At 35.8% G+C, this 18,085-nt stretch overlaps 1 protein-coding gene across 6 annotated transcripts in view; it reads left to right on the top strand.

Moving 5' to 3' along the window:
* Positions 1–16,352, top strand: part of CLHC1 (clathrin heavy chain linker domain containing 1) — a 40,210-nt gene extending 23,858 nt beyond the window's left edge. For 4 of the 6 annotated variants that reach the window (XM_034659146.1, XM_011237833.3, XM_034659147.1 and 1 more), the window contains 4 exons: positions 1,701–1,875; positions 5,736–5,938; positions 10,340–10,519; positions 11,867–16,352. In XM_034659146.1, coding sequence (XP_034515037.1) covers positions 1,701–1,875; positions 5,736–5,938; positions 10,340–10,519; positions 11,867–12,063 — 755 coding nt within the window. In that variant the 3' untranslated portion in view covers positions 12,064–16,352. Of the gene's footprint in view, positions 1–1,700; positions 1,876–5,735; positions 5,939–10,339 lie in introns of all 6 variants that reach the window. The other 2 variants (XM_034659145.1, XM_034659144.1) reach the window with 2 other exon arrangements.
* Positions 16,353–18,085: the final 1,733 nt, after the last annotated feature.

Here is an 18,085-nt window from a genome sequence, read left to right as displayed (position 1 = left end):
TTTCTTTTTATTTCTGAACTATTAATTCTATTATATTTCTCTAGATATACATCCTGTATCAGTATCATACAATTTTGATTACCGTAGCTTTGTAGTAAGCTTTGAGATTAGAAGCATGACTCCATTTTTCTTTTGATCAGATAAGCATGGTATATCTTTTCCCATATTCTTACTTTTGATCTTTTTGTGTCTTTGTATTTAAAGTCATTGTCTTCTACATGCAGCCCTATGCCTGATATTTATAGCAGCATTATCAACAATAGCCAAACTATGGAAAGAGCCCAAATGTCCATCAACTGATGAATGGATAAAGGAGATAATCTATATCTATCTATATGTATCTACATCTATCTATCTATCTATCTATCTATCTATCTATCTATCTATCTATCTATCTACCTACCTACCTACCTACCTACCTACTTACCTACCTACAGTGTAATATTACTCAGCCATCAAAAAGAATGAAACCTTGCCATCTGCAATGACATGGATGGAGCTAGAGTGTATTATGCTAAGTGAAATAAGTCAGAGAAGACAAATACCATATAATTTTACTCATGTGGAATTTGAGAAAAAACACAGATGAACATAGGGGAAAGGTAAAAAAAAAAAAGAGGGAGGGAAGCAAACCATAAGATACTCTTACCTATAGAGAACAAACTGAGGGTTGATGGAGGGGAGGTACGCAGGGGGATGAGCTAAATGGGTGGTGGATATTAAGGGGGACACTTGTGATGAGCACTGGGTGTTATTATATATGTGATTAATCACTAAATTCTATACCTGAAACTAATTTTACCATATATGTTAACTAACTAGAATATAAATAAAAACTAGAAATTAAAAAAAAATAAAGTCAGTGTCTTCTAGGCAATGTACACTTGGATACTACTTTTTTATATACTCTCACAATCTTTGCCTTTCAATTGGAGTATTTAGATCACTTACATTTAATATGATTGTTGACTTGATTGAGTTTTATTTGTTTTCTATTTTTCTTACGTCTTCTTTGTTACCATTTCCCCCCCTTTTTCCACCTTCTTTTGGATTAGTTGAATTTTTTCATGATTCCATTTTTCTCCTTTGCTGATTATGAGCTGTAACTCCTTGTTGTCCTACTTTGGTTGTTGCTTTAGGGTTTATAGATTGTATCTTTAACTTACCACATTCTACCCTCAGGTGATGTTATACCACTTGATGTATTACATAAAAACAATATACTTCTAAATACTTATATTCATAGCATATAACATTTCTGGTCTTCATTTCTTCATGTAATTCATATTTCCATCTGATATTTTCCTTCTGCTTGAAAGACTGCCTTTAGCATTTTTTATAGTGCAGGTCTGCTGGTGGTATATTCTTTCAGCTTTTAAAATTTCCATGTGAAGGCTCTGAGGAATATTACATTCCATATTTCTCTCCTACCTTCCAGGTGGCTGTCAGCAATTTTTGGTATTCTCTGGCTTGTAGACACATCACTCCAGCCTCTGCCTCTGTTTTCACATAGCATGTAATATTTAGTCATTATCCAAAATGTAATGTTTAATCCATAAGCATTAGTTAAAAATTTAAGTATGTTATTTTAGATTAAAATTTTTTGAAGATGCAAAGAGATGAAAATAATATGAAGTAAGAAAAAGCTAGTTACTATTTACGTAAAGCGTTCAACTCAAAAACTTTTCTTCTCTCTATAGCTGTTGGAAAGATTAGAGGCAAGCCTTTTCCATTACTCTTATTTTTTGAGGCCATCTTTAGCACAAGTCATGCTTGTAGACGTCCTATTGATGCAGAACTAACCCTGGAAGGAATCAAATGTGGATTATCTGAAAAACGTTTAGATTTAGTTATCAATTGGGTCACCCAGGAAAGGTAAGCAAAGTTTTTAACTTAATTTTGATAGTTGGTTACTGAAGTTGTTTATTCTCAAGATTTCGGTAGTTTTTTATTAGTACATAATTTGAACATTTATCTCAAGTCTCTGTTACAATTCATTGGTCAAAAGGATTTACTAAGCGTTCATGCAGTAATGGGGTCTAGTCACAATGAGCCCAGATCAGGAGTTGAGTAATGGCAGTTTACAGGATGATTCATGGCCACTAGATGGTGGATAGAAGTTAATTGGTAGGGGTGCCTGGGTGGCTCAGTCGTTTAGCGTCTCCCTTCGGCTTGGGTCATGATCCCAGGGTCCTGGGATCGAGCCCCGCATCGTGTTCCCTGGTCAGCAGGAAGCCTGCTTCTCCCTCTCCCACTCTGCCTGCTTATGTGCCCTCTCTGCTGTATCTCTCTCTGTCGAATAAATAAAATCTTAAAAAAAAAAAGTTGATTGTTAAGGATAGAAAAGAATTAATCAGTCTCATGCTACTCAGAGGGATAAGGCAGGAATCTGGATCCAGATAGGTTATAGGTACATGTAAAGAATAAACCTAGGAGAAAACTTAAAAGCAGAATGGATGTGGACCAAGGTAACATTTAGAACATACAAATCAGTAAGGATAGACAGGAGATGGCTTCTTGGAGTTGGGTTTCAGTAAGGATTGGCAGATTTGTACTAGAGCTCCCTTAGGTTAGATTCCCTAGAGCTAAAGCCTCAGACAGGAATTTGAATGTACATGATTGATAGAGGGAGAGCTTCTCAAGAAAACCCTATAAGGGAGTGAGTGAAGCAGAATAGAGAAGAGTGTGTGTGTGTGTGTGTGTGTGTGTGTGTGTGTGTGTGTGTGTGAAGCCAAGAAAGGATGTGATCTCAGGCAAGTTCTAACCTTGGTCTTATTTATAGAGGCTTTGGAGCATAAACCACACCACAGAGCTGTTCCCCTTAGGCAAGGGGCCAGCCTTTTGTACCTCTCTGTTAATCTCTATTAGGGCTATGGGCTGCCTGGATGGGGCATTACTTCCTGGGCATGGTGGCTCCCCCCAGTGAAGGGCAATTTGCTGTGGAAGTGGGGGACCTGTAAGCCACTGGCAGCCAACACCCAGAGCAAGGGGGAAGGAGGATCTGGGCAGGACATTAAAACAGCATGTACTATAGTCAGCCACTTGCACAACACCTGTGTATGTGCTTCTCACCTTAATTTCACTCCATCTAGGCACAGCTTTTCCAGGGTTTTGTGAGTATAATTCTGGGGGAATCCTATAAGAGGAGGGTTAGTAGGATATACTATAGCCCTTGTCATGATAATGGATCCTAGGGCTATAATTTGTTTTTTTACAACTTTATTGATATATAATTTATATACAATATAATTTATATACAATAATCGATACATATTGCTGAGTTTTTGGAAAACAGCATTGTGGAGATACAATTGACATATAATAAACTGCACATATTTGTAGTGTACAATCTGACAAGTTTTGACATATGTATACACCCGTGAAATCATCACCACAGCTGAGATAATCAACCTCATTCCACCCCCACCCCATCTCCAGGTAACCACTGATCTACTTTCTGTCATAATAGATGAGGTTTCATTTTCTAGAATTTTATAAAAATGGAATTATATATTATGTATTATTTTCTTCTTGGTCTGGGTCTTTCACTTATGGTTCTTTTGAGATTCATCCATATTAATTATTACTCATCTTTCTCCTGTATCATTTTATATTCTTTTCACTCTTACACTTCTGTTGGTCTTGATGGCTTGTCTGGTAGGATGACTGTGGTCGCCGTGCCTTTATCAAATCATGATAATTGATACCCACTAACAGTTTTCATTTAGCTTGGGACTACCCAGAGATATCCCAGTAGATGATCTGCCACCCGTAATAAGCAACAATATACTATTAAAAAAACACCTATTGGGTCCTGCTAAAGTTGGAGTGTCTATCCAGGGAACACCAGTGACTGTGGAACTGGAACTGCTCATCATGAACTGGATTCTGACAGGCTCACCAAGTCATGAGGTCAGGTGGGCTCAGAGAGCATCTAAAATCAGGTACAATCAAGATCATGCTCAAGCCGATCCCGAGCGTCAAGTTAAGCTTCAGGAATAGGTGGCCCAGAACCCATGTCAACTACCACCAACTGACTGACACAACTTCCACAGCTCATACCTATGGCCTCATGCAGGGGTGGGGTGACCTAAGACCAACAGACAAGGAAAAAAACCCAAAGTTGGTTCATGGTTGGTTCAGGTTGTGTCCAGGTGAAGCCAGCTTGTCACTCTACCCTTTGAAGATGGAGAAAGATGCTTCAGGATGGAATGCACTCTTTAAATTAGTGACAATTATATGGTTTATCCCCAGTAGGTAGAATACTTGGGTCTGGGAGATGAAAGAGAGGCTCCGCTATCACTCCCAGTAGCCCACTTGGGGAAGATATTAATTAGGCTTCTCCAGAAAAACAGAATCAATAGGGAAAATTATATATATATACACATTTCCCTATATAAAAGAGTGTGTGTGTGTGTGTGTGTGTGTGTGTGTGTGTGTGTGTGTGTGTGTGAAGAAATTGGCTCATGTGATTATGGAGGCTGGTAAGTCCCAAGATCTGCAGTCAGCAAGCTACAGACCCAAGAGAGCCACCAATGGTGTAAGTTTAAGACTGCTCAAGACTCAAGAAAAGCCAATGTTTCTGTTTGAGTCCAAAGGTGGGAAAAGACTGATGTCCCAGCTAAGCAGTCAAGCAGGAGGAGTTCCCCCTCATTTGAAAGAGGGTAGCCTTTTTGTACCATTCAGGCCTTCAACTGATAGGATGAGAGCCATCCACATTCACAACAATCCGCTTTATTCAGTCTACCGATTGAAATGTTACTCTCTTTCAAATACATTCTCACGGACTTGCAGAATAATATTTGACTAAATATCTGGGCATTCTATGAACCAGTCAAAATGACACATAAAATTAACCATCACAGGGAGTTTGTACTTCCATTTCTGCAACTTGAGGTTCTGTGAATCGTGATCAACTTTGTACCTATCAAAAATATAACTAAAGTAAAATTTCCGTACAACCAGTGATTAGAAGTAATATCTTTAATCATACCCAAATGTGTTTTGTCCTGTGCTGATCGTTTCTAGGTGCAATGTGCTAGTGCAGATGGTTCACTTCAGTTTGTTTTGAAGATGGTGCATTAAAATGTTATGACAAAAAAAATTTTTAAAAATTTTAAAATGTGATGACAAGTGAAACCTATTAAGTGAGCCAATTCAAAAGAACTACTTCTTCAGTCTCTCCTAGGAGGGGCGTCTTATATCCTTTTTCCTCCCTGTCCATTTGTATATATCTATAACAATTTTAAAAATAACACTGGTGTCACATGTTTCTTGCAAATACTTGCAAGATCTGTCACTAATTTTGAGCTAAAATTTGTTGTCAGTCGTTAACCAACATTTAATAAGTTCTTACATTCTACAGGGTTTAGAATCTAGATTAGATAACTGCCGAGACCATTGAGATCCTCAGTTATAAGAGAATTTTTGTTTGCCTTGTCATTTTAAATCCCGCCAGTCTTTTTAGAAGAGTTTTAACTGTGTTTGTAGATTTTGTAAAAACTTGAGCTCAGTTTTGCTAAAATGTCTTCCCCAAAAGAATACGTGCTGATCATTTTTGTTCTTGTTGTTAAATCTTAGATGTATTTAATTTCTTCTATATCAATTGCCTGTTAACTTGGAATTCTTACAGATCATGGAAAATCCAGTCCTACTGTGCTGAATTTTCAAATACTTTATTCTCATCCACTCCTCAAGAACTCTCTAAAGTACACCTATTGATCTGCTTGCTCTAGGGTCACATTTTCTGAAGAGTTAGGAGATGTGATTTGTGATTATGGGGAACAGGATACTTACAACAAGGCCAAGTGCCTGGCGTTAGCTCAGATGATCTACAGTGAATGTGGCCTGCACAAGAAAGCTCTTCTTTGCCTATGTAAACAGGGTCAGATTCACAGGGCCATGGAATACATACTGCAATTCAAGGACTTTACTTATGGTGAGTGAAACAGTCTACTTAATTGTATACATTTGAATTCTAGACTTTAATTGTAAGATCACCCATGATAGTAGGCAATATTTTGGATTTACATTATAAAGTCTGTTTTATGTATACTGATAAGTAGATTTGTCTGTTTGCTTTTAACAAAAACCTATCTTACTTTTATTGAGTACCTGCTTTGTGCCAGACTCTGGGTAGGGTGTTCTCACATCTCTCCAGCCAGTCCCCACAACAGTCCCATCAGGTAGGCACTGCTAGACCCATCATACAAGTGGAGATACTGAGGCCCAGAGAGGGAAATGAGCCATGGCTTGCAAAGAGGGAACAATGAACCGAGAGAGAAGTTTGTCAAGTCCATGGTGCTGATGGAGGGTCCTGGGTAACTGTGGCCAGCCCCATCAGGGTGATCGTTGCCTTAAGGTCAGTTGTTGCTGAGGAGATATTGTTTTCCTTGCATGTCTGGCAAAGGCATTGGGGACAGCCTGGGGCTGTCCTGGGGGGAGGGCCTCGCAGCCTTGGGGAAGGTGGATATCTGGGTGTCACTGCTTCTCTCCCTCTGAAGTACAGTTTATTTTGCAGATATTTTATTTTATTTTATTTTATTTTATTTTATTTTATTTTATTTTATTTTAAGATTTTATTTATTTATTTGACAGAGAGAGAGACAGCCAGCGAGAGAGGGAACACAGGCAGGGGGAGTGGGAGAGGAAGAAGCAGGCTCCCAGCAGAGGAGCCTGATGTGGGGCTTGATCCCAGAACGCCAGGATCACGCCCTGAGCCGAAGGCAGATGCTTAACGACTGAGCCACCCAGGCGCCCCTAGTTTGCAGATATTTTAGACCATGCTACTTAAAGGATTTTTTAAAAAATAGCCGCACTTATTTGTTACATAAATGTTCTGGACTATGATAAAAGCATTAGAAATGAAGAATTAGTAAAATAATGTTCATTTCAAAATTTTGAAACACCTGGTTGCAATTGGGCATTGATCTGAGAGCATTGTCAACCTTAGGATAACCTTAGTTGAATGAGCTGATCTCTTATTTTGAGTCTAGTTCATTAGTAACCTAAACGTACAGGCATCCTGACATCTCCCACATCCCAGGCCTATGTCTTATTTCTGATTTGTAGGCTTTGTACCCCAATTCTAAAAAGTTGCAAATGGAATAAAACATAGGACTTCTAGGTCATATTTTTCCAGGAAAGAAGATCACTGATGGCTGTTGAATCTCATCATTTTCAAACAATAAATTGAATTTTACTTAGAATCTAGTTTTTAAAGTTATGAATTTATTTGTTGTATAGCAGAACACTTGATACTATAGTTTGGCTTTTTACATGCATGATCTTACTTAACCCTTATGTTAACTATGAAGTAGGTTTTGTTATTATCCCTATTTTATAAATTAAAAAAACAAACTATGTTTCCACAGAGAGGCTAAGGTTCAAAGAGGTAAGTAATTTGCCTACACACACATAGCAACAGAACAGAATCTGGTATAGTAGGTAGTACTCAATTAATATTTGTTGAATGAATTATATATTTTATTTTTATTATCTAAGTATATAGATTCAGTTTCTGTTTTAAGTGTTATTTTTCCATGGATAAGAGATTATTTTAGTCAGTTTAGACATGGAAGGAGTATAGGTTTAATTACTCTTAGAATTTTTATTGACTGAAATGTTAAGTTTCCGGTTTGCATACAAAATTTGCCTTGCATAAAAGCATAGAAACGTGATTGGCTCATTATATTATTCTGTTCTTCTAATAGTGAATTACAATATAAAATAATTAAATATATATTGTAATAATTTATGAAGCAGTAACACTTATGTAATTAGAATCTTGATGTTTATCCTCAGAATTTGTTTAGCACATCATAAGATGAAAATAATAACTTGAGAAAAATTAAGCTTATAAAATGGAAACAGTTTGAAAAATTACTTTCCTTATTTTACTTTTTAATGAGAAACAACTACAGCTTTCCATGGTATCATATTGGCCTTGGGGACAGATTCAATTTGTTAATACTTTCTGGTTTCAGAAAAAAATGTTCTCTCTTAGATTTAGACTATCAGTTATACATTTACAAATTAAAAAACCCAAACCCAAATCAAACAAAAACAGAAAAGTTCTAAGAAATTTGTTTCAAAAGTGTTGTGACCAAAAGCATCTGTTTTAAAAGTAAAAATTATTCTCCCCCCTAATAATTTTTTGAATAAAGCCTGAAATGATTTGTTAGTTCACCTTCCCATTATCATTAAATAGGTGAATATACCTATCTGGAAATTGGATTATTCTAGATGTCAGGCTCTCAAACTTTGTGGTCTCAGGTCTCCTTTACACTTTTAAAAAGCACTGAACATCCCAAAGAGTTTTTACTTACATGGGTTATGTTTGTTGATATTTATCCTATTACACATTAAAGCAGAAAATTTTAAAATATTTATTTATTCCTTTAAAATAACAATAAGCCCATGAGATGTTATCATAATAAAATATTTTTTATAAAAAATAACTTCCAAAACCAAAGAATTTCATGAAAAGAGTTGCATTTCCTACGTTTTTGTAAATCTCTGTAATGTCTGGTTTAATAGAAGATAGATGGCTTCCCGTATCTCCTCCTATATTCAGTCTGTTGTAATACCACGTGTCATGTAGTCTCATGTATATTTGTGAGAGAATGAGAATGAAAAAGGGAAAAACAACTTAGTATTTTTACGAAAATAGTTTTGACTTTGTAGACCCTAGACCATATTTTGAGAACCACTGCTCTAGATATTTGTGAGTTAAACAGATATCATATTTGGTATAAAGGCCTACTAAAACAGAACATCCATAAGATAAAAAAAAATGATTGATAACATGTCAAACCAAGGAATGATGAAATGGATTCCAAAGTGTGGGAAGCAGAGGGGAAAGGTCATGGATTTGAGTTTGTATTCTTTCTAGGTAGTCAGAGAACATATCTTACACATCTTTGAGTAAATATTGGTTAATCAATCAATTCAGGGAGAAGGGGATTTGAATACCTGATTGAATGAAGCAGAGTGGGATGTGTGAGTTATAAACTGTTGGAGGCTGGGGGGTGCTGTATAAATAGCTTCACTTAGTGGAGGCCAGTTTGAGTGACCCAGATCATAAACTTCTACCTCTTCTCTAGGGAAATTAAAAACAATTGTTTGACTCTATTGATATAGAATTATATTGTTATTCCTTGTTTCTTCATCTCTCTCTCTTTCTCTCTCTGTATTTATGTGTGTGTGTGTATACATACGTACAATGCACACGCAGACACATATTTATTATTTTGGAGGAGCATTACTATAGATTGGAAGGTCATCGACTCTGGGGGGTCAGATGAACTGTTCTACTTTATATCATGTGTATAATTTTGGGAAAATTAACTTCTCTAAGCCTGTTTCCTCACTTTCAGTGTGAGAATAATAATATCTCACTTATATTGTATATTAAATTCAGTGATTTAATAGATTTAAGTTCCCAGTACAGTAAATATGTGTTTAATAAACACTAGATTATCTTATATTGCCTGTCAGAGTGTAAATTATGTTTATGGTAGTTTTTGAAAGGCTCTCAGAAATTATTCCGAAAACTACCTCTGCTGTGACTCAAGAAGAATATTTTTACTTGAAAAACTTTAGTAAATTAACACAAAGTTTATAAATTTAAGAATGTAAATCATGATTGCAGTATTAGATGAACTCAATAGCTAGTATATTAAACCGTACAAATTTGCTTTTTTTGGAGTCAAAAATGGTCAAATACAGGCAACTTCATATGGCTCAACCTCTAGCTACTTGAACTGGTTGATAGCTTCTTGAAGTCTTCATTTTTGAGTTTCTAAATACTTGATAATTTTAGGAAAAAAATTACGGAGACCCTTTTTCTATGCAAGGCACAGAAAGAATAAATTATACTAACTAGGAACTGGTCCAAATATGAACAACAGGATATAGACAAACACAATGTAATATTAGAAGGAATCTTACAAATTGGACATACCAATTCTAGCACTTTTAAGGTGCATAAACTGAGATCCAAAAGAATAAATGATTGATGGAACTGTGATTAGAGCTCAGGTTTCCTGATTGCCAGTCTAATCCTTTCTGTTCTAGTACAGTTCTTTGATAATTTGTTTTTCTGGTAGTCTGTGTTATAAGTAGTTTTCTTTCATTTTTTGCTATGCCGAGCATGATTTTTTAAAATTAAAAAAAAATTTTTTTTATTGGAGAGAGTACCGTTGAGTTCATTGAGGGCTTTGGAAGGATTGGAAAAAGAAGTGTTGATTGGCAGGTGTTGACATTGGCTGGTCCCTGTTTGTAGCTGATGTATCATATTAGGATGTTGAGACATAGTTTTTTTATGTTTTGCTTTCAGATGACCTGATGCAGTTAATAAAGTTATGTCCCCACACTGAATTAATTCAGTGTCTCACTAGAGAATGGAACGGGAAACCACCATCTTTATCTTTTGGTCTTGTTATACTTCATCTGTTTTCTGTAGATATGAAAAAAGTTGGCATTAAGCTACTTCAAGAAATAAGTAAAGGTGGGAAAGGTAAGTATAGTAAAATGTTGTAGAAGGGAAAGTAGTGGGTTATTTAGGGAAAGGTTCAAGATTATTATGTCTGAGTTAACTCATTTTTCCTAAGAGTTCTTTCTTGGCAGGAATTGACTTTAGAAGTTTATAAATGTAAAGATTACCATGTCAATAATAGTCTGTTGAGAATAGTATGTATTTCTTGAGGGAATTACAAAGAAGAGAGAATTTTATGAAGCTTTAGGGAAACATATTAATAATTATACTGGCTAACTACTCTAAAAACTGTACATATATTAACAAATGTATATATTTAGTAATTTTTATGTTTTAAAATGTTTTTTAGACATAATCTCTCTATATTTTTATTCTTAAAACAAATACATATGTAAATGTCATTTCCATATGATGTTTACTCTGAATGTAACTCTGGACTGGGATCAAGAATAACTAATTACATCTCACTTTTTTCTTTCCTTTCTATAATTTAATATAGGAACTTGAGTAGATAGCTTGATTTTAAATTGTTATAAGGGGTTAAAGACTGAATAGCAAATTACATGAAAACATATTTGGGAAGATAATTTTGAAATTATCATTACAGATACCAAATAAAGTATTTTATTTGAAAGAAAAATAATAATCATGGTAGAAATAAAATAATAGTGCTGACAATATTTTTAAAAGAGATCCTTTTTCATTAAGTATCATAAGTAATGCAGGTAACAGGTAAGAAATGAGTTCCCTAAATAAGTATATTCCAAAGAGGGTCACTGTAATTGATTTACAAAAGTAAGTAATATCATTAGTTTTCTTTAATAAACAAAATCATTCTTTTATTTCCTTTAGAAAAATAATTGTTATAGAAGCCCCATCATTAAGAGGTCTCCTTCTATCCAGAGTTAGGAGGAAGGATTTGCCAAAGAGGTTTTCAGGCCCTTGGGTCAGCACTACTAGGGAATTTATAAAATAATTTGAAGAATCATGAAAACTAGACCTGTAGGCCCCCAGTTATGTGGTAGTGTTTAGTGGTGCCTTAGAGACTCTGAATAAGCTGAACCCTCATTCTTCATTTTCTGAGACCCCTTCTTTGTAGCCTTCAACCGAGAAGAAGATGAATAGAAGTGTGGGAATGTGAGAGATAGTAGAGGGTTGATGTGAGACATGAAAAGGTTAATGAAAAAAATGAAGAAATTAACACTTGGTTACTTACCACGAACTGGCTGAAACCCTCCACATTAAATTTACAGGGATCAAGTTTAATAGTAACTTTAACAGTTGAAATGATATCCCTTTCTATTTTTGAAGTGTGTGTTTTCAAATAAGATAAGTACCATACTATAATATTATAATTTTTTTCCTCAGGTATAGTTGAACATCTTATGATAAATGATCCATTTTTCTCATTAGAAAACTGGCAAGAAATGGCAAATATATGTTTACAGAATGGCTTTGACAAATTATCTCATGATATCATGTCCATTCTTCAATCTCAGGCTGGAGTTACAGAAATTTCTGAAGAGGATGATACAGTCAACTTAATGGAACACGTTTTTTGGTAGTTCTATGTCTTAACCAGTTGAGGGAGCTTATATAACATTTTATGTGTGTTGGTTGGGCAAACTGATTTTGGCATAACTAATTTAAAAATAAATCTAAAGTATGAAGCTCTCAGAAATAAATTGTGCTGCTTTTGTTATGATGACATTTATACCATTGCTTTCTTTTTTTCTGTATGGTCATTTCTGATATTGAATCTTGATAAAATCCAAGAGTATAATTTTGTATGAAACTCAGTTTAGGCACATCTATCTAAGGGCATAGCTAATGTCTAGATGTATTTCTTTCTGGGGATCTAATTTTATAGCAAGAACTGAGGAAGGTGTGAATAGTATCCTGTCAGACTAATTTCCCAGATAACGAATGCTTCAAGACTGATTTTTAACAAGAAAGGCAGGATGTCATTTCAAGGTTGGACTCACTGGTGAGAACCTACAATATAGTAATTTTATACTACTGATTTAAAGATGTGCCCCTTGCTTTGGTATATGTAAATGGCAAATGTTAGGCTTCTACTCTAAAAATTGGGAATCTTAGCATGTTCTTACTTAGAGAGAAGACCAGCCAAATTTTGCATGATGTAGACCTGTAGGTATGAAAAATATGTTTTGGATGATTTCAAATGTCTGAATAAGTAAGTGATGGAATACTCAGAGTTCCGTGTCATAGACAGGTAGTATATTCAAAATGTTTAGTGATCAGTATGGCATGGGCACCCCTAGTCAAACAGAAAAGATACCCAACTAATCATAACAGCTTTTAGCTTTTATGCCATACCAGCTGAATGTGAGCCTTGATCATAGAACATGGTAACAATGAACTGCTGTTAGATGGAGTCAGAGTAAAAAGTCAATTTTCCCCTACTTAATTTATGTGTCTGTTTTTTACTCTATAGCGGAAAGAATATGAACTTGGAATCAGACAGTCTTGTATTCAAATTCTGGTCTTACCTCTTTACCTCTTCTTTGCAAAATGTGGGCAGTAATATCTCATCTAAAGGTTTGCCATGAGGATTAGTGATATGTTTGTGTAATGTAAGTATATAACGTAATTGAGGAATTTCATAGAAGATAACTTATTTCTATGTAATAGGTCCCAGAAATACATATTCCTCTACTTGGCTTATATTTACTAAATCCCACATATCTATCCATTTGCAGTTGTGTAATTATCCTTCTTTGGAGTATTTGCTATGTCGACATACCTTATTGCCTATATTGAGCTACGTGTCCTCGCTTATATTAGGGTCGCTTGGCATATCTTACAAATTTTGAAGAATACTGGCTGAGTTCTTAGTTTTTCCACATTTTGCTAAACACAGACTGTGTAATGCATAATTATAGCTTTCTAAAACATAATATTTTTTAAAGTAATACATGTACACAATTTAAAAAGCAATGTATTACTCAAAGGTTTATAATAACTAATAATATTTTGATTTCTGGCCTCCACATTAGCTGTGATCTTTGAAAAAATGATGAAGGATGGAAAAAAAGAAGGGAAAGAGAAAAGATAGTTCAGCAGCCTTGATTTTTTTTAAAACTTTTTAAGATTTTTATTTATTTTTAGCAGTATTGATTTTTAATGTCAACGGCTTAAAAACTTTTTTTTTTCTTTGAGACTTGTACATTGACAGAACTTAGGAAAATAATGTGTCCATGAAAGCCAGGAGAACAAAGTAGGAACATAAATGTGGAAAAAGCTTGAAACAGCAGCTGTTGTTGTTACTGTTAATTTTGCTTTGGTTTTAAAATGTTTTTCTTCCCCTCATTATTATTCCTTCTCTGTTAGCATTACCTTTGGCAGTTTTCCCAAGGAATGTGAAACTTGTCAAGTGAATATAAATTAGAATGTCTGGAGATAGAGTTGGGAGGAAGAACAAGAATATGAAGTCACATGGGGGAAGGAGAAGGCGTTGAGCTGTGAGCTGCACAGGGTGGGCATGGAAGCAGTCAGAACCTCCAGTGAGCTGAACTGAGAGACGTGGAATGTGAGCTCTTGGCCTATTAGCCTGCGTTCTAGACCAACTCTGCCACAGCCTGGCTTTGTGTCCTTTTCCTCATGAATTTATTTTGACTAGATAATTCCTCTTGTCATTTTTAACTCAAAAATTCTGTAATTCTGCAAAGGTACAAATGATTCCCCAGTACTTTTTGACCTTCTGCCTCCCTTTGAAATGCCAAGATTCAGCATCAGAATCAATGACACATACTGAATACCTATTTTGTGGATGGTCTCTGCTATCAAGATTACGGCTTCAGTGGAAAGACACAACATGCTTTTTATTTTTTATTTTTTTATTTTTAATGATTTTATTTATGTATTTGAGAGAGAGGGAGAGAGCACGCATGAGCAGGGGGCAGGAGCAGAGAGACAGGGAGAAGCAGACTCCCCACTAATCAGGGCTCTGTTCCAAGAGCAGGGGATCATGACCCGAGCCGAAGGCAGATGCTTAACTGACTGAGCCACCCAGGTGCCCCAAGACACAGCATACTTTTAAAAATAATTAACATCAGTTCCTTAGTATCACTAATATCCAGTCCATATTCAAATTTCGCCGGTTGCTTAAAAATGCCTTTTCATAATTGAATTGTTTCAATTAGGATCTAAGCAAGGTTCAAGTGTTTTGTTCGGGTTGTTGTAACTCTACATCTCGAGTTATGCCACCTCTCCTCCCTTATTTTTCTCTTGCCATTGACTGGTTGGACTGGCTGGTGGTTAACTGGGAATGTTCCACGTCCCAGATTTGTCTGATTGGTATTTTTCCATATGGTATTACTTAATTTGTTCTTCTATTTCCCATATTTCCTATAAATGGGGGTTAGTTCTAAAGACTTGACTAGATTTAGATTCAGCTATTTTGGCAAGGATACTTATAGGTATGTTGAGTACTTCACATTTTATCATATTACGATGTACTAAGTGTTTGGTTGTCTCATTGCTTCTTGAGAGAGTCCAAAATCCTTAACATGGCCTGCATGATCAGGATTCCAGCTGCCCCTCAGCCTCTTTCCTACTGTATTCCTCCCTTTCTTGGCCAGATGTGTGCTTTCTTTTTGTTCCTCTTGTAAGGCACGGTGGCTAAATGTGGTATCTCTCCTGATTGGATGGGGGCCCTCCAAAGTGGGGTGAGATCAGTTAGATGCCAGTGCTGCAGGCGGTGAAAGGATTCACCCAAAGCACAACAAAGGAGATAGAAGTTTACTGAATACACTGCAAGGGAGCGTGTAGCCGGACAGCAAAGGGGAGGCTATCAGCAAGGAGGCAGTGGGTTGGGGCTGAATTTAAAGGTGAGGAAGGTGAGGAGGTGTGGTGATATATGGAATCTTCTCTTTTTTGGTAACTGTGCCTGGTTGTAAGTAGCCTATTGATCAGTTATGGCCTGTGAATATTTTCAGGTGGGTCACAGATGCGCCCGTATGTATTCAGCCAGGGGTTTGCTCTGGGCCCTTTCTACACTCCTTTGCTCAAGCCTTTTGCCTAAAAACAGCAAGTGTGTGTGAACAGTGGGAGGGGCAGAGGGAGAAGGAGAGAATCTCCAGCAAATTCTCTTCCGGGCATAGGGAGCCCTATGCCAAGCTTGATCCCAAGACCCTGAGATCATGATCTGAGCTGAAATCAAGAGTCAGACGCTTAACCCACTAGCCACCCAGATGCCCCTAAAATATGCTATTTATTTTATCTGGAACGCTCATCCCTTTGTTTTTATCTAGTCAATAATTTCTTTTACTTCAATTCTTAGCTTAGTTAAAACTTCCTCAGGGAAGCCGTTCATGAATTCCTTAATTTAGTGCTAATTTTCCCTTTTATAGGCTGTCTTTTATTGCTATCATGGTTGTGGTCAGGGACAATACTTTTTTTTCCCCCTAAATACATAAATTTTACTAATGACTATGAAGAGAAATTGATGGTAATACAATAATAATAGGGAACTTCAACACTATACTTACATCAATGGAGAGATCCTCCAGACAGAAAATCAATAAGGACAAAATGCCTTTGAATAACATATTGGACACGATGGACATAACATATACAGAATATTCCATCCCAAAACAACAGAACACACACTCTTGTCAAGTGCACATGGAACATTCTCCAGAATATATCACATAATAGGCAATAAAACATACCTCAATAGATTTAAGAAGACTGAGATCATACCATGCACCTTTTCTTTTTTTGTTTTTGTTTCTAATGTTCTTTTTAAAAGAATTTATATTCAATTAGCCAACGTGTAGTACATCATTAGTTTTTGATATAATGTTTGTGATTCATTGGTTGTGTAATTGAGGGCAAGGACAATATCTTTTGAGGGTGTGGGAAATGGGGGAGGGTTGATATATTAGTTTTCTGGGGTGCTGAAACAAAGTACCGCAAACTGAGTGGTTTAACCAACAGAAATGTATTGTCTCACAGTTCTGAAGGCTGTAAATCTGAGACAAAGGTTTTGGGTAGAGTTGGTTCCTTATAAAGATTATTAAGGGAAGAATCTGTTCTAGGCCACTGCCTCTCTCCTTGACTTACGGGTGACCAACTTCTGTCTCTTATATCATCTTTCCTTTATTCATGTCTGTGTCCAAATTTCCTCTTCTTATAAGGAGACCAGTCATTTTGGTGTAGGGCCCACCCTAACCTCATTTTCCTTGATTACCTCTGTAAAGACCCTATTTCCAAATAAGGTCACATTATGAGGTCCTGGGGGTTAGGGCTACAACATGGGGATTTTGGGAGGACACAATTCAACCTATAACATTTAACATCGTATCACCAAAATCAAACATAGTACTGGGTACAAATTGAATTTAAAAAATAATTGCATGAATAAATACCAGGCTGGACCTGGTATCTTCCATATTTAATGTTCATGTTGTAAATTTACTGTTGCTATATTTTTTTGATAAATTTTACTGATATATAAACATACATAGACCCAATAATACATTCTGAAAAATGCCCATATTATAACTATAGAGCTCAATATTTTTTCACCAAGTGAACACATTTGTGTAACTAACTCCAAAGTGAAGAAACAGAATACCTCTCATCTTAGAAGCCCCATCCAGTCACTATTATCCTGCTCCCAAAGATAGCCACTATTCTGACTTCTCATACCATAGATAAGTTTTGCTTGATTTTGAATTATATATAAATGAAATCATAATGATTTTTTTCTGTGTGTTTGCTTCTTTTGCCCTTTATTATTTTTGTGAGATTTGTCCATGCCATGTGTATTTGCAATTGTTCATTCTCATCGCTATTTATTATTCCATCATATAAGTACACCAGTTCTACCAGAGATGGTCATTTAGGTTGTTTTCAGTGCAGAGCTAATACACATAGTGCTTCCATGAACATTCTTGTACATGTCTTGTATGTGAACACGTGTGCATTTTTGTTGGAGTCCTGCTTTGTTTTTTAGGTTGTATATTGATGGGTATATATATTAGGCCATACTAGTAGCTATAATTTTCAGGGTCAGCACTATATTAATGTTTGATTTATAATATTATCCTCTGACAGCTATAATGAAATAGCTATAATAGAAATTTTGCATTGGGTTAAAATTAGTCATTTTTCTAAACCCATGGCTCTAAAAAATATTTTTTGAGCAGTTTTAGTTTCACAGCAATATTGAGTAGAAGGTACAGAGATTTCCCATGTATCCCCACATATGTACAAACTCCCCCATTATCAACATCCCCTACTAGAGTGATAACATTTGTTACATTTGATGAATCTGCGCTGACACATCATTATCACCCAAAGTCCATAGTTTACATTAGGGTGCACTCTTGGTTTTGTACGTTCTATGGGTTTAGATAAATTTATAATGACAAGTGTCCACTATTACAGTATCAGATTAGTTTCACTGCCCTAAAAATTCTCAGTGCTCTACCTGTTCATTCCCCATGGGTTTTTTCTTTCTTTCTTTTTTTCTTTCTTTCTTCTTTCTTTTTCTTTCTTTCTTTCTTTCTTTCTTTCTTTTTTTCTTTCTTTCTTTCTTTCTTTCTTTCTTTCTCT

Source organism: Ailuropoda melanoleuca, chromosome 4 (genome assembly GCF_002007445.2).
Source record: "Ailuropoda melanoleuca isolate Jingjing chromosome 4, ASM200744v2, whole genome shotgun sequence".
NCBI classification, from domain to species: domain Eukaryota; kingdom Metazoa; phylum Chordata; class Mammalia; order Carnivora; family Ursidae; genus Ailuropoda; species Ailuropoda melanoleuca.
The sequence above is the reverse complement of the archived record's forward strand: the minus strand, read 5'-3'. Positions and strand labels throughout refer to the sequence as shown.